This window comes from Poecilia mexicana, unplaced genomic scaffold, assembly GCF_051168715.1.
Source record: "Poecilia mexicana isolate PSO_F unplaced genomic scaffold, ASM5116871v1 scaffold_13, whole genome shotgun sequence".
NCBI lineage: Eukaryota > Metazoa > Chordata > Actinopteri > Cyprinodontiformes > Poeciliidae > Poecilia > Poecilia mexicana.
In genome coordinates, this window is record NW_028263382.1 from 4,646,489 (window position 1) to 4,673,897 (window position 27,409).

Genomic DNA, 27,409 nt, shown 5'->3' on the forward strand with positions numbered 1-27,409 from the left:
ATGTGGTGTGGATTCAGGAAAAGTCGGTAATTTGATCAACTCGTCAGGAAGGAGGAGGTTCGGGTCGGTTTCTCAGCTAGCTGTTTCAGGCTTCTGTAAATACCGACGCATATGAAATAGAAACCATGAATAAACACAGAAACAACCTGGGAAAACAACTTCCTCTGTCAATACTCCAGATTCTCACTTCCGACGTTCATCATGGCGCTTCGACTGATTGAGTAATGTAGTTGCAAAGGGTCAATACTTCGGTGTCCCTTTGTCATAAATGCTGTTTTAACCTAAACAATGTAATATTATCTGGAAGTAATCTGGCTAATGGCTCAAGGCTTCGTGCTGACGTCTAAGCGTCAAATAAATACAAATCAGTCTGAAAAATAACAAAACTAATGCGTGTGTTTTGATAACTATAGAAAAAAAGATCCTCATAGCATCCTCAGTAAAATGCTTAGCTCCCCCTTAGCAGAAAAAGATTCTGGAGCCGCCACTGCTGTAGAGGACCAAGGGGGGCACCAGGTGCAGCGTGGCCCTGTGGCACTAAATATAGCCACTAGGGGGCAGCAAACGTTGACTGGCCTCAGGGTTGAGAGGAGGGTGTTTTTAGGCTCACTGGTTCCGTTTGGATCAGGTCCGTCAGCTGTGAGCAGGACGCGCCCATCAGGACCGGAGGAACACGTTTCTGTTTGTTCATCAGTTCACTGAAGGAAATTTACAATAAAACCACTTTTATTCAGAGTCTGACTGTTAAAACTGCTCCTTTTTTAAAGGTGTTTTGGTTTGAATATTTTCTGTAAACTTTCTGAATGAACATGTTGAGCTTACTGGATATCAGGCTTTTTGCCTAACAATAACTTCATTATCTGCTGCTGTCTGCTGTGTGGAGACAGAATGTATTAATGTTAACCTGTTAAAATATTATAGCTCTCTGCATTCACTGAGTACTTATTAAAATTGGATAATGTTGGACATCTTTTCAGTTTTATGTAATCTGGCACATAAAAACTGATTTTTATTTCAATAAAATAAATGTTTTATATGTATTTTCTATAAATATGACATATTTATAGAAAATATAAATACCTTATATTTTAAATGATTAAATATTATTTTAGCACTCAGCTGTAATCTTAAAGCTCTACTTCACAGTTTTGGTAAATATTGTTTTCTGCTGTTATGGAAAGTCTCAAGATAAATGAGAAAAATTTTAGAAAAATGTATTTAGTGATAAATTCCTATTTAAAAAACACATTTATATTAAAATATTGAGATTTTAACGCTAGTCCTTTAAATATCATATTTATTTAGTTTTTATTTTAGGTTTAAATTATTATTTAAAACATAAACATCTTCATGAACACATTTTTAAAGCATTATGCCATGAACGAAAACACTGGCTTTTCCTGTTGGACCTGAACGCAACATGTTTAATCCGCGTAGTAACATGGATGGGTTGGGCGCAGCTGGTGGGCGGGGCTAACGGTGACGTCAGGGTAGGAGGAACCTCTGCCTGGTTTTGTGGACTCTGTTTCTGGGAGCGTCTCCAGCAGTCTGCCTGTCCCTTGCAGTTCCAGCTCCGTGTCCTGGTTCCGGCTCTGGTCCTGGTTTCCTCCTGAAGCTCCAACCTTCTGTAAGTACCAGAAAACGTCCTGCTTTAAACTTTACTCTGTTGTTGACCATCAGGAGCGTCACACCCACTGGTGGAAAGTTACAGGAGCCGATCTGCAGGGAGGTGGAAGTAGCTGGAAGTGTTTGTTTGGACTGGAGACGGCTTGGACGAGTTCAGGTCCAAAACATCTCAGCGTTTTAACGCCAAAGCAGCTGAGAAATCAGTTTTACCAAAACAACATCAATCAGCCTTTATTATGCCATATTTTCCTCACAAGCAGCCAGATTTCCAGTTTTCATCATCCATGGACTCAACTTCCTGATATATGAATCCTTCAGAAATTAAACTCCACAGATAATTGAAAGTGTTTGTAAAAGCCCACATGATGATGTCATGAATTTATCAGCTTCTGATTGGCTGATTCACAACCTTTTTGTGGATAAAAATTCTAAGGAAATCATCCAACAATATGAGGAGGAGAATTAGAAGACAGCCAAAAGCTTCATAGTCAGATCCATAGTGAAACGAGTCTGGTACCGACATGGGCTGAAACGCCGATCAGAGAGGAAGAAGCCATGACTTCATCTCTGGTGTCCTGGTCTGATGAGACCGAACTGCTTGGACATAACAACCATCGTTATATTTGGAGGAAAAACCATCCTATCATCCTACCTGTGAAGTACGGTGGTGGCAGCAACAAGTTATTAAGCTCAGCCCATAAAACGCCAGTGGATTCATTCAGAACAATCCGGTCCATGTTATGTTTCAGTGTCTAACTCTCAGGTGGTCATAATGTTCTGCTCAGTGTAGAACCATCATGTTTGATCCAACTGTCGGGTTGTTTGTAATGATGCAGTTAGCATAGCGTTCATGCACTTCCTGTCTCCTCAGGTCTTCTCAACATGTTTCTGACCAAGAGTTTGATCGGTGGCATCATCAACATTGTGAGGTGAAAGCTAGCGTTCCAGGCTAACGGTTTCCAGTGGTTTCCATTCACTATGCTAAGCTAACTGTTTCCTGTTTTTCCGTCCAACAGCAACATCGACCCGTCTCACTTCAGACCCTCAGACCCAGTAAGTACCGGCAGCAGTCTATAGGGTCCGCTGTAGAGAGATGTGTTGCAGGCAATGTTTGTTTGACGATGAGGTGAAGAGGCCTCATGTAGCTACATACTGGCAGATGAGGTCAAAGGTCAGATAAGCAGTAAACAGCTGCAGGAGTTCTGATGCTTCAGGGCTGAGTTTCCTCCCTGACTGTTCTGGGTTCGGAACATGTTGGAGCTGAAGGCGCCGGCTCACAGAGAGCGCCTTGTTGCTCTCCCTCAGTCTCACACAGGCTGCTTTTTTCCCCCAGCCGCCGCCACGCCGACCTCTGAACTACGCCGAGGCTCACGAGAACGATGAGGAGAAGCAGTTCAGGAAGGTCTTCCAGCAGCTGGCCGGAGACGTGAGTTTCATCACACTTTATCGGGTTTTTCGTGACCTGCAGCTCCGACCAGGACTAGAACCAGATCTGGTTCCAAGGTTCTGTCTGAACGAGTCTCTGGGTCTGAACAGAACCGTCTTGGACTGTAGGACTGTAGGACCTGTTACAATTAGCTGGTCGAGTCTCTGGACGAGTCCCACGAGTTGAACCCTTAATGAACCAGAAACTTCGTTTCTGAACCAGGTTCTGAGTAGTTACAGTTACTGAGTAACAATTTTACTTCTACTTGAGTATAAACCAGTGATGGGATTGTTGACATGTATAAAGAAGTTCATTAGCCTGTAATTATTTGATCACATTGTAATCAGCAAAACAAGCAACATTTTTAGTTCATGAACATATTTTCCTCTAGAATAAATAAAGATGAGGTCAAAGGTGGACTAGCATAGCTCCGTTGATAGGCTAACTCCTTTTAGCTCAATTTGAACACAACTATTGTCATTTCCATCATCCAATCAGATCGTTAGAAGCAGAAATTAACCCCCAGTGGGTTGAGAGCAGCAACTTCCATCTCTGCTGTTAGCTTGTGGCTGTGCATCAGATTTACAGGCGTATCAGAAACGCACAAATTTAAAGGTTCTGGCTGGAGCTTTTGTAAAAAAACAACAAAAAAATATTAATTGCAGAAAAAATTCTAACATTTTAAAATCGGTGTCATCAATTAATCAAAATGAGCGCATTAAAGTCTGTCAGTATTGCTGCTGGTGAGAACCACTAGTTCACAGGAAGCTCCGAGGTTCAAACTTCTAGATTTGATCTCCTGGTTGTCATGGGAACACTTGTGTCTCTGCAGGATGAAGGGGAACTCATCATCATCATCACCTTCATTTGCGTTTGTTTAATAGAATGAATTCTAGAATAGCGCCTCCTGGTGGCTGCCTGGCTCTGATTGGTTGAATTGTTCCTGATTGGACATTTATTTCCTCTGGTTTTGGATTCAGTTGGAAGGATTTTTGATCATACTTGTTTTGTTGTTGTGTAACCATGGCAACAAGGTATTGTTTGCTTAGAGACAGAAGGCGGATCATAACGGACAATGCCTCTGATTGGCTGTTCGTTGGAGTTTTTCTAACCATAGAGACAGAGAACTTGAATGAATGAATGAATGAACGAATGAATGAATGAATGAATATTAACCCCAGAGGAAATTCAGCAAAAGCAAAGGAGGTGGATTAGCCGAGCTAGCTAAAAGCTGAAGATGTCATCTATTGCATGTTGCTATTTCATGTCTCTGCTGCCTGGTGTTGAGCTGTTAGCGTGTCAGGATGGTCTTCAGTCAGAGGCCCCTTCAGATTCACTGCCATACTGACAGCTACTGGAGAGCCTTCCTGCCACAGCCTCATCATCCTTACAGATACTGCAATGACCTGAGTTACGACATTTAATTTCCCTTTGGAATTAAATCCAGAAAATCAGTGAGCTTCAAAATAAAATATGAACCACAGGATGACAGGTTAATAAAACTAAACTATATTTAGTGTGATAAAAAGTGTGAGGAAAAGTTTGCTGGAAGGAAAAAATCGTTTTAAGGGGCAGCCTCCAGTGGAGGTTGTAACCAGTTTCTGGTTCTGACCTGAGCTGAAGCTGAAGCGCTATCTGCTCTGAGACGAGCTTGGGAGTTAGCTTTACTCCTCCCTGCTGCCGTTTGTCTCCAGCCGATCTGAACTGTCCTCCAGCTGTCAGCATCTTCATCACCTCTCACCACACCCATCTGCCTGCCAACCCACCCTCCCTTCCTCCGGAACCAGTACCGACCCGCCCACTCCATTCCACCAGAACCGGTTCTGCTCACAGATCCCATCAGATTCTCAACAATCCACTCAAAACTTCTCTAATGTCAGAGAAACCAAGACAGGTGGCTCTCACTGGGACGGCCAAGTTGGGTTTGGAGGTTCTGGTTCTGCCCCAGAACCCGTCAGTGTCCCAATATGTGGGCAGCATGCGACTCTGTCTGGCTGCAGGGCGTTTCGCTGCATTCCTGACGTTGCTTGGCAGGGCGGCGCTGCCAAACAACTCTGTGTGTGTACTTGTTTTCATGACATATCAGGACATTTTTTTGATAATGCACCTTCAATATCAGGACACTTGGAAAGAATGAGGACATTTTTCACATCCTCATTTGTTAGTGCATACTGGACTGTTCTAGAAGCCCCCAACAGGCCTCTCAGACTTTATTGTTTTCACTGTTTGCGATTTGCATGTCTTTAAAAGTAAAGCAGTGCAGAGCATGTTGTGGAACTTCAAGTCCTGTTTGAGGAATGCAAGTAACCTTTTATGTGCTTCTGTTTTACATACTATGTGTGTGAGTGTGTGTGGGTGTGTATGAATCAGCTGGGGTGTGTGCACCAGTTCAACCAGTCAGCTCTGTCTGATGGTCACCTGAGCTGAGCTTCTGGTGGGTGGAGCCAGCAAGATCTGTGCTGCGTTTAGGAAACAAGAACTTATCAGTGCTAGTTTGAGAAAAAGCCAATAAAGTTGTGTTCTGTTAAAGAACCAGGTTCAGCTGCAGACCTGTCCCAGACTGGCTGTCGGTGACAACAGGGGGAGTGGTTCTGGGTGTTTCTGTGTCTCTGCGGTTCTGATCCCAGTGGTGAGTCAGAAAGAGGCAGAACATCAGAGGAGAGAAGGCGAACCGGGTTGAGTCAGATTGGCTGTGACTCACCGTTTATGAGTGGAAACCCAAATCCTGGTGCGGTTCTGCTGCAGGAAGCAGCTGCAACAATCAGAGCTAACGGCCTGGACTGTGCCCAACAGAACCCACCTAGGATTACTGGGTTCTGCTGGATTAATATAGTAATAATAAATAATGAAATAAAAACGTTTATGTATTTATTTATTTGATTTCACATTTATGTCCTGATTAAAAAAGATGTCTGCCTTTGTATGATCTGAACATGACCTCTGACCCTCCCTGCCTCTTGGGGGAACCACTGTGCTCAGAGACTTTTTGTTTTTTCTTTTTGTTCTGATTTATTGAAGATTGACCTCTGACCTTGGTCTTCTTTTTGACCACCCTGGAACTGAAATAAACAAAACACGAAGTTGGCTAGCTAACATCACAAACTAACTTCTTTCATGCTAACTGCGAGCTAACACATTAATGTTTATAACATTAAATAGAAATAATCAAACCATTTTTACAGGAAACAAAGAAGATGATTATTTTGTCATAACCAACACTTGTTGACATTTTCATGTTGATGTCAACTTGACTCATGAACACTTTAGCATTACTGTTGGCCATTTTGGATTTTCTGATTCCTCTGTTTTCCTTTTTCGAGGAATCCAAAACAATGTCTCCAGAAACTATAATAGAAATCTGAAAAGTATGGCAGGCATCTGAAGAACTATGCAGAATCTCCTCTTCCTCTGAAACATCTGCAGGTTCGATGGAAAACAGTTTTCAGATTCTCAGCTGGGTTCAGGTCTGGACTTTGACTAGGCCATTCTAACCCATGAATCAGCTCTGATCTCAACCATACCAGCCTCAGGTTGCAGCTTCCCTCAGCGTGATGCTGCCACCACTCTGTCTCCCAGTGAGAACGGTGCCTTCAGGAGAACAGAGTTTCCTGTCAGAGCCTCTGATCATCTGTGTGTGTGTGTGTGTGTGTGTGTGTGTGTGTGTGTGTGTGTGTGTGTGTGTGTGTGTGTGTGTGTGTGTGTGTGAGCAGGACATGGAGGTGAGCCCCAACGAGCTGAAGGACATCCTGAACAGAGTCATCTCCAGGCGTGAGAACTTTTCCTTCTCTCCAGCACCAGCTGCCAGGTTGTCATTCCACAGAGGTCAGAGTTCAGCTTCTGTTTTCTTGTTTCTCCTCAGATTCGAACCTGAAGACTGATGGCTTCAGTATCGAGTCTTGCAGGAGCATGGTCGCTGTCATGGACGTATCCTTTCAGCCTGCAGGCTTCGCTCTCTTCCTGCTTCTGAATTTGACCTTTGACCCTTGACCCGACCCCCTGCAGAGCGACAGCACAGGGAAACTGGGCTTCCATGAGTTTAAATATCTGTGGAACAACATCAAGAAATGGCAGGTAGGCGGCGGCGCTGTCAGGGGCGTGTTCTGGGTGTGGCAAGCTGCTCATGGTTCTGGTTCTGTCTGCAGAACATCTACCTGTCCCACGATAAGGACCGCTCAGGAACGATTGGCTCCAGGGAGCTGCCGCACGCCTTCCAGGCTGCAGGTGTGAAACCCGGCCAGCTTAAATGATCGGGAAATGTTGAGAACGGTTTTTGATTCCACTGCTGGTTCCAGGTTTCCCTCTGAACGACCAGCTCTACAAACTCATCATACGCCGCTACAGCGACGAGAACGGAGACATGGACTTTGATAACTTCATCGGCTGTCTGGTGCGGCTGGACGCCATGTGCCGTAAGTTACTCCCAAGAAGCTCTGCTTATGGGTTTATTCACATTTATTTCATCCAAAAGATTCATTTTAAGGTGAAACTTCTGTTAGGTTGACTTTTTAAAAATGCAGTACGGACTGCCGTTTGTAAAGCTACACAGTAAAAAGTTAGCAGCAATAATTTGGGTTATATTACCAAATACTTGGCTAGCAAGTTAAATATTTACCCCACATTTATATATTGAGTTCAATATTTAGCTTCAGGGTAAATATTGAGCTTGTTAAATAAATATTTGATTTAAAAATTTGTATTTATTTATAAATGAATGAACAACATGGTGAAAATATGACTGAGAAATTAACCTCCATTCTTTTTTCTCATGATCTGCTGTTAATTTTAGACTGTAACTTTACAAACAGCGCCCATGTAGCTCTGCATCAAAAAATATTTGATATAACATGAAGCGTCAGAGAAACTGTCTAGAAATTTTCTATAAAGTTGATTGTGATAAGTTCACCAGCCTTCCAGACCCTGAAGGACCTGAAATGTTTCCTCCATGAAGAAATAAAAACATGTCTTTAAAATGCTTCTCCCTGCAGCATTAACAGATAAAAATGATGATGATGATGTTGTGTTTGTTCTCAGGAGCGTTTAAGACGCTGGATAAGGACGACAGCGGCACCATCGACCTGGACATCAAGGAGGTTCGACTTTGCTCTGCTTTAGATTTGATCTTGGGTCTGAGGGTTCTGTTCTGATGGACCGCCTGCTGGTGGTTAATGTTATTGCATTTCCTTCCAGCTGCATATGAGTAATTTATAGGGAATTATTTAAAGTTTCTGGTTGTTAAACCGTTCTTTAGATCGTCATTCTTTCTCCTGAAGCATCATCATTAATTCTGCTCATCATTCCTGCAGAGTTCAACATTTCAAAGCTTTTCCTGTAAAGTTTGAAATAGAAAAACGTCATAATATTAACAATAATGCTGTTATTGAATATATCTGATGGGGCCACATTTTCTCCACTAACCTCTTCTTCGCCCCCATCTTAAGTATCAGTTAAACCCTAACTAACATAAAGCTGTGCATCATCTGCATATGGTTCAATTCAGCCATAATTTTGCCAGCGTTTGTGCTGCCCATGAGGCAAAACTGAGGGGAAATTTATTCCTGAGTTATTTTACTGTGGTTTTCTGTATCCAGACGTGTTTCATGCAGAATATCAGGTGAAGAGAGTCTGAACACCAACTGTCTCTGTCTCACAGTGGCTCCAGCTGACAATGTACTCCTGAAGCAGCGAAGGGAAAACTTCTCCTGCTCTTCCTGGTTTTCTCTCTACGGCCATAGAAATGGGACCAACTGAACAAAACGTTTCCTCTAGGACCAAAGAAGATTTGGTGCAGCTTTGCTTCTGCTGCCAGGTGGCGCTATAGCATCTCTGTTGCACTGATGTCTGTATTTGATTTGAAAGATCTTCATGCTGAGTCTGAAAAAATTCTCAATGTTTTAAATTTTAAAGTGACCCAACTGGAAATAAACTCTTAATTCTTTCCTGTGAGTTTGCTTTTTATTCCACACACACCAACCAGAAGTGTTATAACCGTCTGGCCTGTTATTAATGTTCAATAATTAATTATTTTCAGTTCCTTCTAAAGATGTTTAATCAGAGCATTGATCTCTTCACTGATGCTGTGTTGGTTTTTATCCAGAACCAACCTGTAAATGAAGGATCCAAGAGTATGATTCATCTGATTAGTTTAATTTCTCTCCATGTTGCTATCCTGATGTTGGAGCATGTTGGTGTTTTTCTCCAGGAATTAATCCCTTTCCTCCTCCAGGAGCCGTTTTCAGACTCCAACTCTAAAAACAGCAACATCTAAATTAAACATGAAAACTTCCACCTGATTTCAACTACAATGGAAAGTTCAGTCTGAGTTATTACCTTATTTTTTATTATCATGAGAAATGGGATATTTTAATGCTACTTTTTGTCCTACATGTTTGTGATATTTTTTATTAATATTATTGCATACATATTGTTCATATTTATCAGAGATAAACAATGTCGAGCAAAAACATGTAAACACTGTTAACTTAAAGATGCATGTTTTCAGGAACAAATAGCACATGCAAAACACTTTTAAAAATAAAGTAAATAAATAATATGTACTATTATTTATTTATATATATATATATATATATATATATATATATATAAAGAACAGAGGAAAGCCGTTGTGGTGGATGTAGCAATACCAAGTGACCACAACATCAGGAAAAAGGAGAAACTGGAGAAATACCAGGGCCTCAGAGAGGAACTGGAGAAGGCCTGGAAGGTGAAGACCACCGTGGTGCCTGTGGTCATCGGGGCCCTCGGGGCAGTCACCCCCAAACTGGAGCAGTGGCTCAAACAGATCCCAGGAACAACATCAGACATCTCAGTCCAGAAATGTGCAGTTCTAGGCACAGCCAAGATACTGGAGGAGAACCTGAAGCTCCCAGGCCTCTGGTAGAGAGAGAGAGAGAGAGAGAGAGAGAGAGAGAGAGAGACCACCCACGGAGGGTGAGAGGGGAATTTTTTATTTTATATATATATATATATATATATATATATATATATATATATATATATATATATATATATATATATATATATATGAAAAGCAGAATTTGTGCAGGTGCTGAATACTTAATTTTTAATTAATTTTTCAGGATTTATTTTCCTATTAATATTTTATTAGATGTTTTTCACTTTTATATTATGTAATTATTGTTTTTGTTGTATTTATTTTGTAACATTCTATTCTAAATATGATAACTAGATAAATGGTCATTTGAAGCAAGAAATTTATATTTATGAATACATTTGCTATTTTTTACTGTCTAGCAGTGAAGGGAGTCATCAGCTACATGATAAAAGTTATTTATGTCTATGATCAACTACAAACAAGCTATGGCTCCTGCGCATGCGCACAGTGTGAATTTAGTTCAAAAGTGATCAGCAGATGGCGGTAGTGAGCCAGTCAGATTACAGATACAGGATAAAAACTGATTTAAAACACAAACATTTTATTTGACTTCTTCACTTTTATAAATTTAAACTAAAGACATATTATATTTTTAAATTTAAACCTAGAAAATACTTTTATTTTAAATATTTTTCAATTATGTTGGTGTTTTTTAGTGTGTGAGGATCCTTTCTGGTGCTGGGGCGTGTTTGCTTGGTGAGGAGGAGGAGGAGGAAGAAGAGGAGGGTGGGGATGCTGAAGAGGAGCGACAGGTGATCGGCAGCAGCTGGCAGCTCAAGGCGAACATCTGAAGGAAACGAGCAGAAAACAGGAGGACTGGGAGATCTGGTGAAAGGTAGGAGAGTTTCTGTCACTTTGGAGGATGAAAGCTGATCAGGGAGGAAGAGGAGCTAAAGGGAAGGATTTAAACTCTGAATCTTTCAGTCAGTTTCATCAATAATATTTATCTCTTCCTGAGTTTAACAGATAAAAAATTCAAACATTTTTACTGCCATCAAAAACTTCTGGTTAGAAGACGAGCAGAGAGACAGAAAGTCAGATAATCCAACCCGTCCAGTCCTGAATGAGACCGAAGCTTCAGAATCACGACCCTTACTTAACTGACTGGACCATCATCATCATCCTCATCATCATCATCATGAAGATGATTAGATCAGATCATTACGCCTTTTCTTCCTCCTGCAAGCAAACTGCTGAGTTTACAGGAAGATGAAGAACCTGGCTGATGAGATTCTGCTTTTAGATTGTTGTACAAAAATATTCTGGAAAGATGACAAACTTTTGAATAAAAAAAATGTGAAAAATACTGTTTCACATGATAAGGGTGTTTTATTCTGAATGAAAAAAATGGGGCTTTAGTGATACAGAGCGTTTATTTTATGATTCATGTTAAATATGCTGATGCACTTTAATTTCCAGATTTATTTATTTATAATTATATATCAGACTTTATATAGTCCATAAACAGACTTCACCTCTTCAAAATAAGAGCATGAATATAAGCATCCAAATACTTGAACAATCGATAAAAATTTCAACACAGATGTTGAACTTTATTCCACTGAAAGTTTAAAAAAGATCCAAGACAATGAGAGCTTAAGGATTTGTCTGAAAAATTAATTTAGTGGAAGCCAAGTGAGCTAAATGTTAGCAAAGAAGCTAAATGCTAAACTGAAAAGTAGCTCTGCTGTAAGAAGTCTGGCCACCACTGGATGGTGGTTGGATGTAATCAGAACGTCTCATTGTGTCCAGCAGACTCAGCTTCTCCTCTGACCTGAACCAGAACCAGAACCTGAACCAGAACCTGAACCTGAACCAGAACCAGAACCAGAACCTGAACCAGCTGTGGTAAAATGGCATCCAGCTGTGCTGAACCGCCCGTCCTGACAGAACAGGAGGAGCTACAGAGGAGAGCCAATCAGGTCACAGATGAGGTGATGACATCACTAGTAGCTGTAACAATTTGAGGAAACCAGATCAAGATGGTCTGGATTATTTCTATCAATAATTTTCAGATCTTCTGTTCAGCATAATAATCCATAATCTAGTCTGGGTTTGTTCACATTCCTATTGGAAAACTGGATCTATTCTCCAAAAGTCTAAAAATAACCTAGACACTGCGAGGGGATCATTGCCGTCATGGAGGCATCGCAGCAACACCTGGCTCACCTGGTTGCCATAGAGACAGCCCTAGGTGAAGTCAGCGGGGGGCGGCGCTAAACTCACACACACTGTGGCTCTTATTTATCAGCTCCTCAGCGTCTCAGTGGGGACGTCCCCCAGGACAGACAGGATGTTGACAAAGGACGGCCACCGACTCAGCAGAACCTGTAGCATGTTTAAACACTGGATCAGAACCAAAACCCAGTCAGTTCTGATCCAAATTGTCTGCAGAAAACCTGAAAACAACAAAAATAATCTTACATTTTAACTGAGGCAACATTTCTTTATGTTTCAGTCCCTGGAAAGCACCAGACGGATGGTTCAACTGGTGGAAGAGGTGCTCACACACACACACACACACACACACACACACACACACACACACACACACACACACACACACACACACACACACACACACACACACACACACGTTTGTTTTGCTATCTTTGTGGGGACTTTCCATTGACTTCCATTCATTTCTACTCATTTCTACAGCCTAAACCTGACCTTTACCCTTTTCCTAACCCTAACCAACCAAAACTCAATTCATACCTTAGCCCTAACTCTGACCCCTGACCCAAAAACAGGGTTTCCCCTCGTGGGGACCAGGCTCCGGGCCCCACGAGGAGCAATTGGTCCCCACAACGTAGTATATGTCAGGAAAATCGTCCCCACAAGGTATTACAAACAAACGCACGCACACACACACACACACACACACACACACACACACACACACACACACACAGGACTCTAATATTAACTTTCAATCTCTTTAAATAAACAGCCCAAAGGCCTCAGATTATCTGAATTCTGCTCAAACTGAATCAAATGTAGTTGAAACCACATTTTAGTCAGTCTGTCAAAAGCAATGAAATTATAGATTATTTCCATTTTAATATAAATCTGCAACATTTACGGCTGAAACCAGAAGTTTACATACATCCAATAAAGAGTCTTATTTTTTGTGTGTACAGTTGAATCAGAGGCTAACTTCTGATTGGTTTAGAAGTTTGATTCTGGTCAGAATCAGAAGACTTATTTATATTTGATAAAAGTCAAAATAATGAGAGAAAGAATCTGAGATTTATTTATTAATATCTTCTAGATCAGAAGTTCACAGCAGATTTTACTGCAGAAAATGTCGGCTTACTTGATAATGAACAGATAAAGAGATTCATGTTCTCCCCTTGCAGAGCAAAGACCTGGGGATCCGAACTGTGGTGATGCTGGATGAACAAGGAGGTAAATATTTCACCTGTATCACAGTACTTAACCTATATCACAATACTTCTGCATTAATGCAAATGATAAAGTTTATGCTTTCTTCTCATAAGTGAAGTTTTGTTAAATTTTGATTAGTTTCTTTAATAGTTTGAGTAAAACAGATGTTTGTCCCTGTTATTGACTTTGCTTGTTTGCAGCGTCTATGATGACGTTTCTGTTTTAGCAACAGGAAGTTGGGCTCCTTTCAGAGAGCTGCTTCTTTCTGCTCCCAAAAGCTTTTAATTCTTTATCATCTGCAGCCTCATATATTAACATAACTTGGGAAGTAGGAACGTTTTGCATGATAATTCTTTGGCATTCAGTGCGTCCTGTATGAGAAGCCTTATACTTGCTTAATTTTATGTATTTGTTCTGTTTATGAAAGCAGACACTTTTGTATATTTTAATCAAACCTTTCATTTTTAGTTAAAACAAATGAACAAAACACTGAAGCAAATCTAGACCCATAATGATAATTTATTTTATATAATACTTTTAATCTTCAGCCAGATGCTGCTTCTCTGCAGGTATCAGTTATATGTGTTTTTGTGATGCACTCTGCTCCTCACCTGTTTGTTGACTGAGGGATGGACTCACCTGTGTGTCCCGTCTGTCCCCCTCTCTGTTTAGATATTATGCTATGATTCCATATCCTCACATGTGACTGGCCACAAGACTGCCATGCTAATCAAAACAAAGTTCTGCTGTGAGCAGAGTCATAGAGAGTGAGAGCTGAGCAGCAAGGGGCAGCCGTGTCTCCACTTCTCATGCTGTGCTGCTCACTGCAATGCTGGGCCGGTTCCGTCTTTCACTTCAAAGAGCCGACGCCTGTCACTGTTCTGTCATCTCCGATAAAACCAGGGCTGTTCAGCTGACGTCACAACAGAGACAATGGAAGCCCAGGGAGTCTGTTGACAAACCTCCATAACCAGGTTTTCCAAAAGTTTGACCTTCATAAACAGCAAATTCTGTGAACTGATAAAATCCGTTTATCGGCTCAACCTAATCCCTCATTTAGCCGATTGGGATGATACGGATGTCAATGCCGATATATTGTACATCCCCAGACTGAATCTAGACTAACTCATATTAATCCAAGTGTAGCGGCTACAAGATAAGATTCACCTGGATGGATGGATGGATGGATGGATGGATGGATGGATGGATGGATGGATGGATGGATGGACGATCAGATGGATGGATGGATGGATGGATGGATGGATGGATGGATGGATGGATGGATGGATGGATGGATGGATGGATGGTCGGATGGATGGCTGGATGGATGATTGGATGGATGATCACATGGATGGATGGATGGACGATCAGATGGATGGATGGATGGATGGATGGATGGATGGATGGATGGATGGATAGATGGATGGATGGATGGTTGGATGGATGATCAGATGGATGATCAGATGGATGGTTGGATGGATGATCAGATGGATGATCAGATGGATGGTTGGATGGATGATCAGATGGATGATCAGATGGATGGTTGGATGGGTGATCAGATGGATGATCAGATGGATGGTTGGATGGATGATCGGATGGATGATCAGATGGATGGTTGGATGGATGATCAGATGGATGGTTGGATGGTTGGATGGATGATCAGATGGATGATCAGATGGATGGTTGGATGGATGATCAGATGGATGGTTGGATGGTTGGATGGATGATCAGATGGATGATCAGATGGATGGTTGGATGGATGATCAGATGGATGATCGGATGGATGGTTGGATGGATGATCGGATGGATGATCAGATGGATGGTTGGATGGATGATCAGATGGATGATCAGATGGATGGTTGGATGGATGATCAGATGGATGATCGGATGGATGATCGGATGGATGATCGGATGGATGATCGGATGGATGATCAGATGGATGATCAGATGGATGGATGGTTGGATGGTTGGATGGATGATCAGATGGATGGTTGGATGGATGGTTGGATGGATCCAGACCAGGAGTCTATCTCCAGTGGCTCCCCTCTCAGACTCAGACTGACCAGGTCTGATCTGGTCCAGGTGGGTCTGAACTGAACTGGTCCGTGTTTGCTAGTTGAACTTCCTGTTCCTCACAGAGCAGCTGGAGCGGATCGAGGAGGGCATGGACTCCATCAACAAGGACATGAGGGAGGCGGAGAAGAACCTAACAGACATGGCTCAGTGCTGCGGCCTCTGCATTTGGCCGCTCAGGAAGTACGGCCGTCTCTGCCGGTCAATCAGCCGGTTGCCTCCTCTTGGTCCCAGCTGCATCAGAAACCGCCTGGTCTCACGTTAAAATCAAGATTCTCTCGTTCAGGATCACTGAACACCAGCAGACTCCAGTCTGGTTGGAACCACAGAGTCTCTGAAGGTTGATCAGGAGGAAATTTGATGGAACTGGGAACCAGACTGGAACTACCACTACTAGCGCCACCTGCTGGTCCAGACTGGGCCATATTTCTGAGTTCTGCAGTGTTAGAGTTTAAGTTGCTGTTTTTTCAGTTAATAGTTGCAGCTTCTTTTGACCTTGCCTGGCTCTTTTTTTCCTGTGTTTTCTGCTTCCTCCTTCTTCTCAGAGCAACTGGAGCGGATAGAGGAAGGCTTGGATCAGATCAACTCTGATATGAAGGAGGCAGAGAAAAACCTGACTGACCTGGGGAAGTGCTGCGGCCTCTGCAGCTGTGAGAAGTAGGTGGAGGTGACGCTCCCACTTCCCCCATTCAGTAAACCAGTAGCTAACCAGCTAGCAGGTTCATGTAGCGCTTCTGTAGTTCGTTTTGCTTCTAGATACCCCATCCTCATTTATTTTCCTTCTAAGCAGCCAGATTTGTCTCTAATCTGTTTCAGTTGTTGATATAAGTTGTTCTCCAGGATTTTTGAAAGTCATTTAAACTGTTTCTATGAACTTAATTGATTCCTTTGGTTCAAGGAACGCATCACAAAAACACAAGTTGTTTAAATAAAAACACCAAAAACAACACCATGTTAAGTTGTTTATCCTCCTGATGGTCCAGTCGACCCGGTTCTATTAGAACCTAATCATCTGCTCCACCTCCAGCTGCTGTGGTTTTCTTTCCCTTTGCTCTGTTCCCCTCCTGGCCTGTGGGGGCGCTGCACCAAGAACCACTGAAGGAAACGACACAAAAACCTCTGAAGTGCAACTTCCTTCTTCACCAGATGGAAACAAGATGGAGGCGTCAGATTTTACCGGCTGGAGGATTTCTCTTTAGTCTTTGGCTAAAGACCACAAGACATTTCTCCTGTTAGCGCTAGGCTAACACGTTAGCTTTGTTTGTGTTTACCCAGAATGCCCTGGGTTCTAGTCCACTTCCTGCTTTTGGAGCAGTCTCCGGTCCGCTTGGGATTCACGTTCAAACCGGACCAGAGTTCACTTCAACCGAACCCAGATTGAGGTCAGAGGACCAGAGGTCAGAGGTCGATTACTAGGCAGATGGACTGGACTTGGATTAAAGCGGTCTGAACTGGGCTAGTGGGAACGATGTAACCTAACACAGAAAATCAGATTTTGGTTCCAAAAAGGTAATTCTCAACCAGCTGCTAGCTGAAAACTTTCTTCTCAAGCATCGACTTCAGGCGATTTGCACCTAATTACTAGAGATGTGCCGATCAGGTTTTTTCCTGCCGATACCGATACCGATCACCCATGAGGGCCGATACACCGATACCGATCACCGATACCGATCACATAATTATTATTTATTTATTTTTTATCATAAACACTACCGGTTACATTATGTGGAAAAAGGAACCATGAATTCACCTTAATTTAGACAAAAACTTGTTTTTAATAACTTTTTCCAAGAAGAAAACTAAACCAAACAGGCATTGTGCAAATTGTACTGGTATCAATAATACTATCTTTAACAGACTGATAACATATGAAGGCTCTGAAGAGGCTAAATAATGCAAAGAGCCAAAATAAAACCTCTCAACATTGCCAAAAAGTTCAAGTATAAAACTTAACATTCAAAGGCAAAAACAGGATCCATTACAATAAACAATCCAGAGTTACTGAATGAAAACTTCCTGTTAGCATGGCGGCTAGCTGGTTACTGCTAGCTCTGAGTGGCTGTTTCTGACTGAGCGGAGTAATTATGCAGATCAGGGAGGAGATCGATTATTTTTTCAGAGATTATCTGTCTCATGTTAGGACAGCGAAAGTTTTAATACGGATGTAAAATGTATTTTTTAAGTTAGATGCTGCAGCTTTAAGCAGGTTCGGTGTGAGAGTCACTACCAGGTGGAGCAGAAGCGAAGCTCCGTCTGTCAAATATTACTACCTGTAGCGTAGCAGCGGTTCAACAGGAGAGCAGAACCAGCGTCTTACATCGCAGCTCGAAGACTTAAATAACTTTCCAGGTTATTTGTTTAGCTTTCTGACCGTCATGCTAATCCGGTGATGTTTGTAGCTGTGCGCTGCTTTACCTGCTGTCTGATCCTCCGTATGTCTTTTTTACTGCAGTGAGCCTCGATGTAGCCAAACTCCGTCAAGTATCTCATTGTTTTATGTCGTATTAGCTTCGTTGTGTTGATGCATTTTGACCTGCTTCAATTTTCCGCCGCAACACGCAAACCTCCCCATTCATTCAGTGGTTATAGTTCCACATCGCTTAGGATTTGTTGCTGCGCGTTTGCGCAGAGTGAAGGAAAGAGGAGACCAGCTGCACAGGCAGGCTGGAAATGAGATGCAGGTGATCGGTATCGGTAAAAGAGACAATGATCGCCGATCACCGATCATGCACTTTTTCACGAAAATCGGCCCGATTATGATCGGTGACCGATCGATCGGCACACCTCTACAATTACCAATAACTTAAGAAATACAGGACAAAGTACTTGTTGTTGACCATTTCTTGATTTTGATTTGAAGCAGACTTCTTCTCGTTCAACTGTTCCTCCAGTGGTCCCTCCTCTGGAGGAAAAGTTTTCACTCCAGCTCCTTTAAGTTATCACCCTATTCTGAATAAATGACTTTTAGGTTTGATTTATCTGGCCAACGTCTTTTATCCACTTTGCCTACTTTAATCCTTGTTTTAAACACATTAGGCTTAATTCCATGGTTAGGAACAAATCAGGTCTGAAACAGAGTCCAGAGAAAGACTCTGACAGGCTGACAGAAAGTCTGGAGAACAATGGATCAGATCAGGTGTAACACAGGAGGGAAGATATGAAAGAACTGAGTATGCTCAATAGCGTACCTGACATCAACAGGCTGTACCCAATCAGAAGTCATTGACAAGGTCACTTTCTCCTCTCAGACTGAAAGCCTTCGAGGAGAGCAGAGCATACAAGGCAGTTTGGGGCGGAGCCTCCAATCAGGATGGGGTTATAGCCAATCAGCCTCCAACGTCTCGGGTCGTTGACCAGCGAGAGCAGATGATGATGAGTGGAGGACACATCCGCAGGTACACAGAGCGGCTAGCGAGACAGCAGCCTGGTGGGTGTTTGCTTTTATCCTGACAACCTGGAGGTAATCCAAGCTTCATTAACTCCCCCAGGCAGCTGCTCAAACATGCGACGTCATCACACACACACTGCCTTCTTTGTTTCAGGGTGACTGACGACGCCCGAGAGGATGAGATGGAGGAGAACCTGGCTCACGTGGGGAGCATCATGGGAAATCTGAAAAGCATGGCTCTGGACATCGGCAATGAGCTGGAGTCACAGAAAGATCAGATCGACCGCATTCGGGAGGCGGTATGAAGACTCCGACTCATCGCTGTTAGGATAGAGCCGGAAAAATGTTTTTAAAAACACTAACAGGGAATCACCACTCCAATTAACTCCAACTGATCCCTGGTTCACACGGCAAGATTTTAAAACCTGAGAGACTCCACACATCATGATAGAAATAAGAGGCTTGGTCCTGCAGTGTGACAGCAAAGATGACACACCGCACACAAACCGATTTCACTCACCAACATTCAAGAGTCTGATGGGAAATCTCTATAAGCCACTTGAGATCAAATATGAATTCAGAGTAAACAAACATGGCCGACAGGGAAGACGCGGTATTGTTTGTGGACTAAACTTAACAGAGGAAAAAACAACCTCCTCTCTGACCTCCACCGGACTTCCTGGTGTGCCACAGCCGTTTTAGTTTCCCCTCTGTGTTTCCATCGCCTCGTTTTTGATTCAACAGGCTGCATTATTGCTGGGGAGCACCACACACTGCGATGTCGGGTCGAGACAATCCAACATGTTGAATATCCCTGAGTTTAGATCCGAGCAGCTCAACGTTCCTCTGATCAGACCGGATCACGCTGAACACACGACAGGAAGATCTCTGATGATTATCTTTAAGGCCAATCACAATAATCAGTTCGCACTTAAGTTTGGTGGAAGGGAAAATCAGAGCAAAATCGGCCAAAAGTCTAGCCGTGTGAACCAGACTTAATAACTTTCAGGTAGGAATCAGTGGAGAGACTCTACACAAAAGTATTCACACAGCTTGAACATTTTCTCATTTAGTCCTATTACAGCCACTAACTTCACTATGTTGAACAGACACACTGCATGAGGATGAAGTCAAAGAAAAGCGATACAGTATTCAGCCCCCTTTACTCAGGTACCACAAAACAGTCAGTGCAGAAGCAGGACCATCAAAAACCCACTGATTCATGAAAAACAGGCAATAAATGTAATAAAAATATCAGTGCTGTAGAATATTCCAGACTGTTCTTGGTGATGCTTACTTCCTGTAATGAAGCACCTGTTTCCTGTCTTTGTCTGCAGGCCAACCTGAACGTCTCCCGCATCGACGCCGCCAACCAGAAAGCTAACAACCTCATGAGGCGATAGAACCGACCAGCCGACCTGCTAAGAGTCCTGAGAAGACAGCAAAAGAGGAACCTCTGACGTTGTTCCTCTTTTCATTTGTTTTAAATTCTTTAGTGGCGGGAAGTGCTTTAATCTGACGGAAGGTTTTTTTAATCGCTTCACTTTTCCCCCTACGAAGTATGTCCAGGTCCCCACAGCAGCACTGCCGACATTAACCGACACAACCTGATCAGGTTTCTTGAGGTTTCCTTATTTGGGGAAATGAATATTTTTTTTCTGTTTAGAACATCATAGAAACAGAAACAGCTGCTGATATTCCCAGAAACTAGTCCACTTACCAGTTTGGCCAGTACTGGTCAACCCTCCCCTCCTCAGCTCTTTCTACTGCCTTTCATGTTCCTGACTGGCTGGAAACACGTGCCATGGCGCCCTCTACCGGAGTAGCCGGGCATTGCGCCGAGGAGGTAAATACGCATTTGTTCTCAGAGAAAGATCACTGGGGCCCCCAAGCGGCCGAACATGGAACTGCTCCTTTCCGGCCACTCCATCTTCTTTCCTCCCCATGCATCTTCTGAAATGGAGGTGAAACAACGAAGCGGTTCACATTAATGAGTCATCTAAGGAGAAACCAAAGGAGTCACCAAAAGAAAATACAAAAAAGAATATTACTATTACTTGAAATATTAAATGTTTAATTGTTTGGTTGTATCAGTAACAATGAGCAACTTCTTTTTTTCCATGTTATGTTTTTTGTTTTTATAATGAATTTAGGATTGTAAGGTTAAAATGAAAGGATGCTTTATTCATTCACAATTAGAAAATCATTAGGTCGTTAACAAAAATCCTAATGTCTTTCATTAAACCCACAAAATGTAATCACTTTGACATGAATATAAGTTTGATTTCAACTCCGCAAATCTCTAACGCTACACATATTTCCTGATATTTATGCTTAAAGTAGCAGGGTAATGTTTATCCATCTTTGTTGCTTTGATTCGTTTCCCTCATATTAACTAGTTGTAGTGTCACCCATGCAAGACTTCATTTAAAGACAACTTTATCTCAGACTCACTTCAGACAAAGAAAGCTAATTGTGATGATCTGTTACTAAAATAAAACCAGTTCTCCACTGAAATAGTTAAGTTTTCTGACTTTGTTTTGTGTGGAAATGAAGTGGTTGGTGTAAACAGTTTCCAGGCCAGCAGGGGGCGCGCAGCTGGAGCAAAAATGTTGCGCGTTTAAGGAAAGGAAAAAAACGAGTGCGGAGTCTGCGCAACGAAGTTTCGGGAGAACCGCAGAGAAAGAAGGAGGAGGAGGAGAACAGCGCCATTTTTATTTTACTGGTAATTATTTTCGACTCATTCTGCTTCACATCAGCGCTGCGTGGCATCGTAATTTACCCGAAACAAACAGCTGAAGTTCAGCTTCCGCGACAGGAATGGTGAAAATGCGAAAGCAGAAGGAAAAACCAGCAGCGTTTCGTCCTCCAGGTCTGACTCCGAGAGCCGCGATTAAACCCTCCGAGCGACGCCGGAAAACCGAGCCCAAACTGGCCGGAACATTCCAGATAAAGACCGGGTCCACACCGAGACCATCACGATTTGTTCTGTGCCCGAAAAACGCTTTAAACCGGAGCAGATTAGCGGGGAGTCTGACGGCAGCAACCCGACTCAACCATCAGGGAGGAGAGGCTGAACAAAGACCCGCAGCGCCGCTGCTGATTGGCTCACAGCGGACACGTGACCGGCGCAACGTTCGTTTTAAATCAGATAAATTAGCACGTTAACAAATGCGCAAACTATTTCTTCCACATTTAACACGACCGTCCGGCACACACACACACACACACACACACACACACACATATATATATATATATATATATATATATATATATATATATATATATATATATATATATATATATAATTTTTTTCAAAACAAGTAATATTTATTCACTGAATGATTTACAAATAGACACGAAAAAGAGTGAAGAAATATAACAAAGTGTTTACCTTTTTCTGAAGTTTGGATAAATCTGAATCACCTAAAAATACTTCTAATAGTATTAATTCAGCTAAAAAGTTCAGTTTAATTCTGCAGAAAATCAAACTTTGTTCATCCAGGCAAGTGTAAAACGCTACAAGGAGTAATTCCTAAAGAAACATGCTGTACATGTATATATAACTGACAGCCATTAAGCTGTTATAGGACCAGCTGCCCCCGTTGTGCTGCCCCCTGGTGGTGAGTGTAGGCGAGTTTTCAGCTACTTCCATAGAAATATATATTTATTTGTTCTGCTTCCAAACATGAAAGCAAGCAGATGAAAATATCTTGGTAAATTTTCTTTTGGATGGTAATGAACTGCAGCACCTCAGGAAACTCATGCAGCAGATTTTCTGCTGCATCGTAACTTTTTAAAAATTGTGAGGATGAGTTTTGTGATTGAAACAGTTTGTCATTGTTCAGACTCACCTACGGTAGCTTATCGATTTTATAATCTAGTTAATGGGCTGTTGGGAGCAGCTCAGTGATGCCCCCCCTGTCCTCCCTGCAGGTCCAGGCTGAGTCTGGGCCCGGTTCTGATGGATTTCCCAGAGGATCAGAAGATGGCGGCGCCTGGCAGCAGCGGCGACGCGGCATGGGGCGAAGACGAGGAAGACGGCGTCCATGGAGGAGTGAAGGAAGCGTTCCGGTCCAAACCCCGGTTCTCCTACACGGAGGTGAAGCTGCTGCTGGATGAGGTGAAGAAGAACAGACACATCCTCCTCAGTGAGTCCTCTGTCTCGCTGTCTCCATGGCAACCGCATCAGAACCTGTGCAGTGATGGTGTTAGCAACGTTTCTGTCTCCTCCTGAATATTTTAGCTGCCTGAGTCATTCAGTCATTCATTTAGTAAAAAAAAAGATTCATAACAAAAACAAAATTTTTGGATGAATCCCTGAAAAATCCCCCAGATGGGATGAAGCCAGTGGAAGAACGGAACGTCGGAGCTGCTGCATGTGGACCAGCAGGGCCACCGTACCGCTCAGAAGGCCTCATGGACTAAACATGACGCTTTTCCTCTCGAACCTCAGTAGGATTTTATGACATAAATAAACATGAAGCAGAAGGAAAATGAAACATTTGATCATTTTCTACAAATAAAGATCTGCTTCTGAGTCTGAGCTTCTGCTGCAAAACCTTTAGCCCCAAATTATTCACACCCTGAATTTAAATGACTTTCATTCAAAGCTAGTTTCTGTCAGAAATGATAAATGGATTTTTCTCAAGTTCATAAAAGTATTTATGAGTAGTTTTAGTCGGTTCCTCCGGTATTTAGCAACCATTTCTGTGATTTCCTTATGATTTTAAATCAGTGACTTTGTGGAGCTGCTTTAGAAATATTTCTGGTATTTTTGAGATTCCCTGTGGAGAGCAGATTTGATCGATCAGAACATCAGGAGAGAAATACCGCCACCTGCAGGTGGGAGTGAGCATCACTTCAGCACAATGTTTTGGTCATTTTTCCAATAAAGTCACAGTTATTGTTGATTTTTATGTAAACTGGAGGGAGAGCTTTAGCTCTGGGCTTTGACTAGGTCATTTTAGCCCATTGGATCAAGGCTTTATTTGTGCAGGTCATCATCCTCATCCTGAGTGTTTTTCCTCCAGAGAAGTTTAACCGCGGCGTGTCGGTGGACGCCAAGAAGCAGAAGTGGACCGAGATCACGGATCGGATCAACGGGCTGGGAGAGAACCACCGAGAGGTCCGTCCCTCCGTCCCCCTCCGTCCCCCTCCATCCATCTCCATCCCCCTCCCTCCCTCCCCCTCCTCTGGCCAATCACAGCCTTCGTCTCATCGTTCCTCTTCGTCCGTCTCAGACGCGGCAGATCATGAAGAAGTGGGCGGACCTGAAGTGTGACGGGAAGCGGCGGCTGCTGGCTCTGCGGGGCCCCAACGGCTCCAACCTGAGGAAGAAGCGTCTGGGCCCGGTGGAGCGGATGGTGCACCGCATCCTGATGATGAGTCCCTCTAGAGGTCAGCAGCTGTATTCCTGTTTCCATGTCTCCTGGCCTGGTCTTTTACCAGCTGCTGTCGTGTTCGGGTCCCCAGATGGCGGCAGCGACCAGGACTGGAGTCCCGCCGAGGATTTTCCCAAGTCGCTCCAGACCGGTCCGCTGATGCAGCCGCCGGCGCCGTATTCCTACCTGAACCTGAACGAGAACTCCGGTTCCCACGGCGACGGCCTGTCCTTCGACATGTCGCCTCTGTCCTCGCCAGAGAACGAACCCGGTGAGCAAATTAAAACCATACGCTTTAAAAATGCCGGTAAAAATAGGCAGAGATCAATTTCTGCAACATTTGTGCCTTTAATGATCCAATCGATTTATTTTACCATAAACACATCCCAATAATTACAACAATCATCATAACGGATGCACCCGGGGCGTGGCCACACACAGTGGGAACGGCCCTGCAGGTAAAGGGGTAAGCAGCTCAAGTCCAGCATGTGTGGGGTCTGCAGAGCTGCTCGCTGGCTCCCTGACCTTTGACCCGTTCAGCTCCTGGATGGAGTCGCATCCTCCGCTGACCTGATGTTGTTGATGTTTCACAGACGAGCTGATCCACTCCTCCTCCGAGTTCGACCAGGCTGATGATGAAGGTAAGATGGCGATGATGAAGGATTCAGTCTGCTGCTGGTTCTGTTGGGTCTGGTTCTGTTGGGTCTGGACTAGGGCCGGGTTTCAAACATCCACTGATCGATTTGAATTGATTTTCCTTTGAATGGCCCGACATCGACTCATTAACGCTTTAAATCGATCCTCTGACCCATAATGCCTCACCAGTAGCGTAACAAAGCAAAATGGTGGAAACCTTGAAAGTCAACAAGGTGAAGGCAGCAACAAACTGGATGAGACCCGGACGGTTAGCAGGATTTGCTACACGGAAGAGGAATATTGTGGGAACAGTAAACTTCTCATCTCACTGGTTTTTAAAAATCTCTGCTTATCGTTGGAACGTAAAGTCGGCCGAGTCCAGACCAGCTGTTTATCTATTCATTTATCTTTGTGTCTCTTAGTTGCGCTAATATCAGCGCATGACTGAAGCCCAGAGACATATTCCATGATAAACTACATCAAGCTACTCTAAGCTACGCTAAATTACGTTTAACATGCATGAAGCTCCGTGAAACTCCCAGCGGTGACCAAGGCGAGTTCGGAAGCTGTGCGTTTGGCCGGTGTGTGATTTTTCCTGAAACGTTTTCCAGCGTGTCCTGTTGGATCTGTTCACGTTTTCCTGTTTTTTTTCAGAGCTCGTTAGCGCTAATGAGCTTCTTCAGAGCTCGTTAGCGCTAACGAGCTTCTTCAGAGCTCGTTAGCGCTAACGAGCCTGGCGACAGTGTAGCGTAATCGGCTGCAGGGTGATCACCATCGCTCATGTAGCTTTAGCTTTAAAATCCTTTGCTTTGGCTCCATCCCGTGGTTAAAGCCAAATACGACACTTTACACTTCTTGGAAACTAAAAGCTTTTAGATTTTTTCTGTTCTAAACCAGCAAATGCGTCTGTTCATGATTTCGTTGTTCTGCCACTAAATTGTTTCCTGTGTAAAGATAAATAATCCTGTGGAGCGACGGCTGTCAGACGGGATGTTGCTCATCGCCAACCTGACTGCAGGCCTGAATGCTTCGCAGCAGACGAGCCACAGAATCCTGAATCAGAGCAGATTTGAATTTACTTAAATGTTTGCTCTTCAGTTTTGGTTCCACAAAAAGTTCATGATTAATATTTTACTGTTGCTGTCGGCAGCGTTCGCTCCTCTGGGAAAGATTCTGCATCCGAGGACAACGGATCGGAAAATCAGACGGATTTTATCCAGCACTGGTCCAGACCTCAGGCCCGGCTGCCGGTTCTGAAGGTTCCGGACCTCAGGCCCGCCTGCCGGTTCTGAAGGTTCTGATCCTCAGTGCCCCCCTCTCTCCTCCAGGTCCGTCCTCCCAGGACGTCAGGCAGAGGATCAGACCCGTCTTCACGTACTCCAGGACCCACCAGAACCAGAACCAGAAGTCCTGCAACGTCCCTCCGGGGGGCGCCGCTCCCCCCTCCTCCTCCTCTTCATCGGCGGCGGCCAGTGGCCCGCCGCCCGCCCCATCGCCCCCGTCCCGGCCGTCCCCGACCCGGCTGTCCTCTCAGAGCCTCCAGCAGCAGCGCGCGGGCCGCCTGCTGCTGGGCTCGGTGTCGCGCTCCCTGGAGGTTCTGACCCGGTCCGTCCAGCTGCTGGTGGAGAGCCAGCAGGAGTTCGTCCAGGAGTCGCTGCAGCTGCAGCGGGACGCCGTGGACGTCCTCAGGGACTTCTCAGAGACTGCGCTGCGAATGCTGAGGCACAAAACAAGCAGCGGACCGCCCGGACCGAACCAGAACCCGCAGCAGAACCACCAGCAGAACCCCCCTACTGGGTCCCAGCAGCAACATCCAGCCTCACGGTTCTAACCCTCCACAGACCCATCCGACCAGAACCAGAACGCGGGACACGCTGACCTGCTGCAGGGCCAGAACCAGGTTCTGACCCTGTCGGTGCCACTGGTTCTGATCTGGTCGGTTCTGGCTCTTTATTTATTGACCATATGAGGGCAGACATCCTGCTCATGTTGGCAGCAGGACAAACGGAGAAAAACTCCTAATTACTTTTATTTTTCAATCAACTCACTTTATTTTGGTAAGTTGTCGACATTAAAAACAAAAACAAACAATAAACAAACCCATAATTTACCAAGAAAGGAACAGACCGAAGCCAAAGCTTATACTCGCCTACCCCGACTCAAATGTCTTTTACTCTCATTTCCTACAGAAAAAGACTAAAAATATGATTGAAAATAAAATATTCATAATTTAAACAAAACCTTGAAACTTTGACTGCACTTTATAAATGTACAGCAAACTTTGGTTCATTTAGCCTGTTATAAGAGAAAAATGGCGGTTAAATTTTCAACAATTTATTAATTCATTAATAAATGTCACAGATTGTAACTAAATATTTAATTGGCCAGCTACATAGTTAGCTTGCTTACCAAATATTTAGCTCTAAGCTAGCTAAATATTTAGTTATCAAGCTATTAAATTCCAAACTAACTATTTAGCTCTGAGCTAATATGCAAATTCACTTGCCAATAAGTGGAAGTGGTCTATCAAAATAAAAGCTGGGTCTGGTGAGTGTCTCTATAAACTCCTG

The 27,409-nt window shown here is 43.5% G+C and overlaps 3 protein-coding genes across 5 annotated transcripts; all 3 read left to right on the plus strand.

The window, feature by feature from the left end:
• The first annotated feature begins 1,478 nt into the window (after positions 1 to 1,478).
• LOC106933923 (calpain small subunit 1-like) lies at positions 1,479 to 8,995 on the plus strand. The gene is made up of 11 exons (XM_015013467.2): positions 1,479 to 1,627; positions 2,498 to 2,555; positions 2,643 to 2,679; positions 2,960 to 3,052; positions 6,763 to 6,820; positions 6,912 to 6,976; positions 7,055 to 7,123; positions 7,195 to 7,273; positions 7,345 to 7,461; positions 8,084 to 8,142; positions 8,703 to 8,995. The coding sequence occupies exons 2-11, from the start codon at positions 2,509 to 2,511 to the stop codon at positions 8,727 to 8,729; spliced, it is 651 nt and encodes a 216-aa protein (XP_014868953.1). The 5' UTR covers positions 1,479 to 1,627; positions 2,498 to 2,508; the 3' UTR covers positions 8,730 to 8,995.
• Positions 8,996 to 10,506: 1,511 nt separating this feature from the next.
• Positions 10,507 to 20,330, plus strand: LOC106909334 (synaptosomal-associated protein 25). Of its 3 annotated transcripts, none has more exons than XM_088011505.1 (8): positions 10,507 to 10,800; positions 11,718 to 11,899; positions 12,424 to 12,465; positions 13,328 to 13,376; positions 15,974 to 16,085; positions 18,677 to 18,823; positions 18,971 to 19,115; positions 20,154 to 20,330. In XM_088011505.1, the coding sequence occupies exons 2-8, from the start codon at positions 11,819 to 11,821 to the stop codon at positions 20,217 to 20,219; spliced, it is 642 nt and encodes a 213-aa protein (XP_087867631.1). In that variant the 5' UTR covers positions 10,507 to 10,800; positions 11,718 to 11,818; the 3' UTR covers positions 20,220 to 20,330. The 3 variants fall into 3 exon arrangements, with proteins under 3 accessions (XP_087867631.1, XP_087867632.1, XP_087867630.1); XM_088011506.1 differs by lacking the exon at positions 15,974 to 16,085 and adding an exon at positions 15,494 to 15,611 and having other exon boundaries at positions 11,721 to 11,899; XM_088011504.1 differs by having other exon boundaries at positions 11,721 to 11,899.
• A 1,135-nt stretch (positions 20,331 to 21,465) lies between these two features.
• On the plus strand, positions 21,466 to 27,079 carry LOC106909331 (uncharacterized). Its single transcript, XM_014975684.2, has 7 exons — positions 21,466 to 21,541; positions 22,756 to 22,970; positions 23,853 to 23,947; positions 24,063 to 24,219; positions 24,295 to 24,474; positions 24,797 to 24,844; positions 26,168 to 27,079. The coding sequence occupies exons 2-7, from the start codon at positions 22,784 to 22,786 to the stop codon at positions 26,668 to 26,670; spliced, it is 1,170 nt and encodes a 389-aa protein (XP_014831170.2). The 5' UTR covers positions 21,466 to 21,541; positions 22,756 to 22,783; the 3' UTR covers positions 26,671 to 27,079.
• Positions 27,080 to 27,409: the final 330 nt, after the last annotated feature.

Coding starts and splice junctions, on each gene's coding strand:
- LOC106909334 (XM_088011506.1), top strand. CDS start 11,819: ATGGCATCCAGCTGTGCTGAACCGCCCGTCCTGACAGAACAGGAGGAG. Junction 13,377..15,493: donor GATGCTGGATGAACAAGGAG/GTAAATATTTCA, acceptor TGTTCCTCACAG/AGCAGCTGGAGCGGATCGAG. Junction 19,116..20,153: donor TCGACCGCATTCGGGAGGCG/GTATGAAGACTC, acceptor CTTTGTCTGCAG/GCCAACCTGAACGTCTCCCG.
- LOC106909331 (XM_014975684.2), top strand. CDS start 22,784: ATGGATTTCCCAGAGGATCAGAAGATGGCGGCGCCTGGCAGCAGCGGC. Junction 24,220..24,294: donor GATGATGAGTCCCTCTAGAG/GTCAGCAGCTGT, acceptor TCGGGTCCCCAG/ATGGCGGCAGCGACCAGGAC. Junction 24,845..26,167: donor CGACCAGGCTGATGATGAAG/GTAAGATGGCGA, acceptor TCTCTCCTCCAG/GTCCGTCCTCCCAGGACGTC.
- LOC106933923 (XM_015013467.2), top strand. CDS start 2,509: ATGTTTCTGACCAAGAGTTTGATCGGTGGCATCATCAACATTGTGAG. Junction 7,274..7,344: donor GCACGCCTTCCAGGCTGCAG/GTGTGAAACCCG, acceptor TGCTGGTTCCAG/GTTTCCCTCTGAACGACCAG. Junction 8,143..8,702: donor TCGACCTGGACATCAAGGAG/GTTCGACTTTGC, acceptor TCTGTCTCACAG/TGGCTCCAGCTGACAATGTA.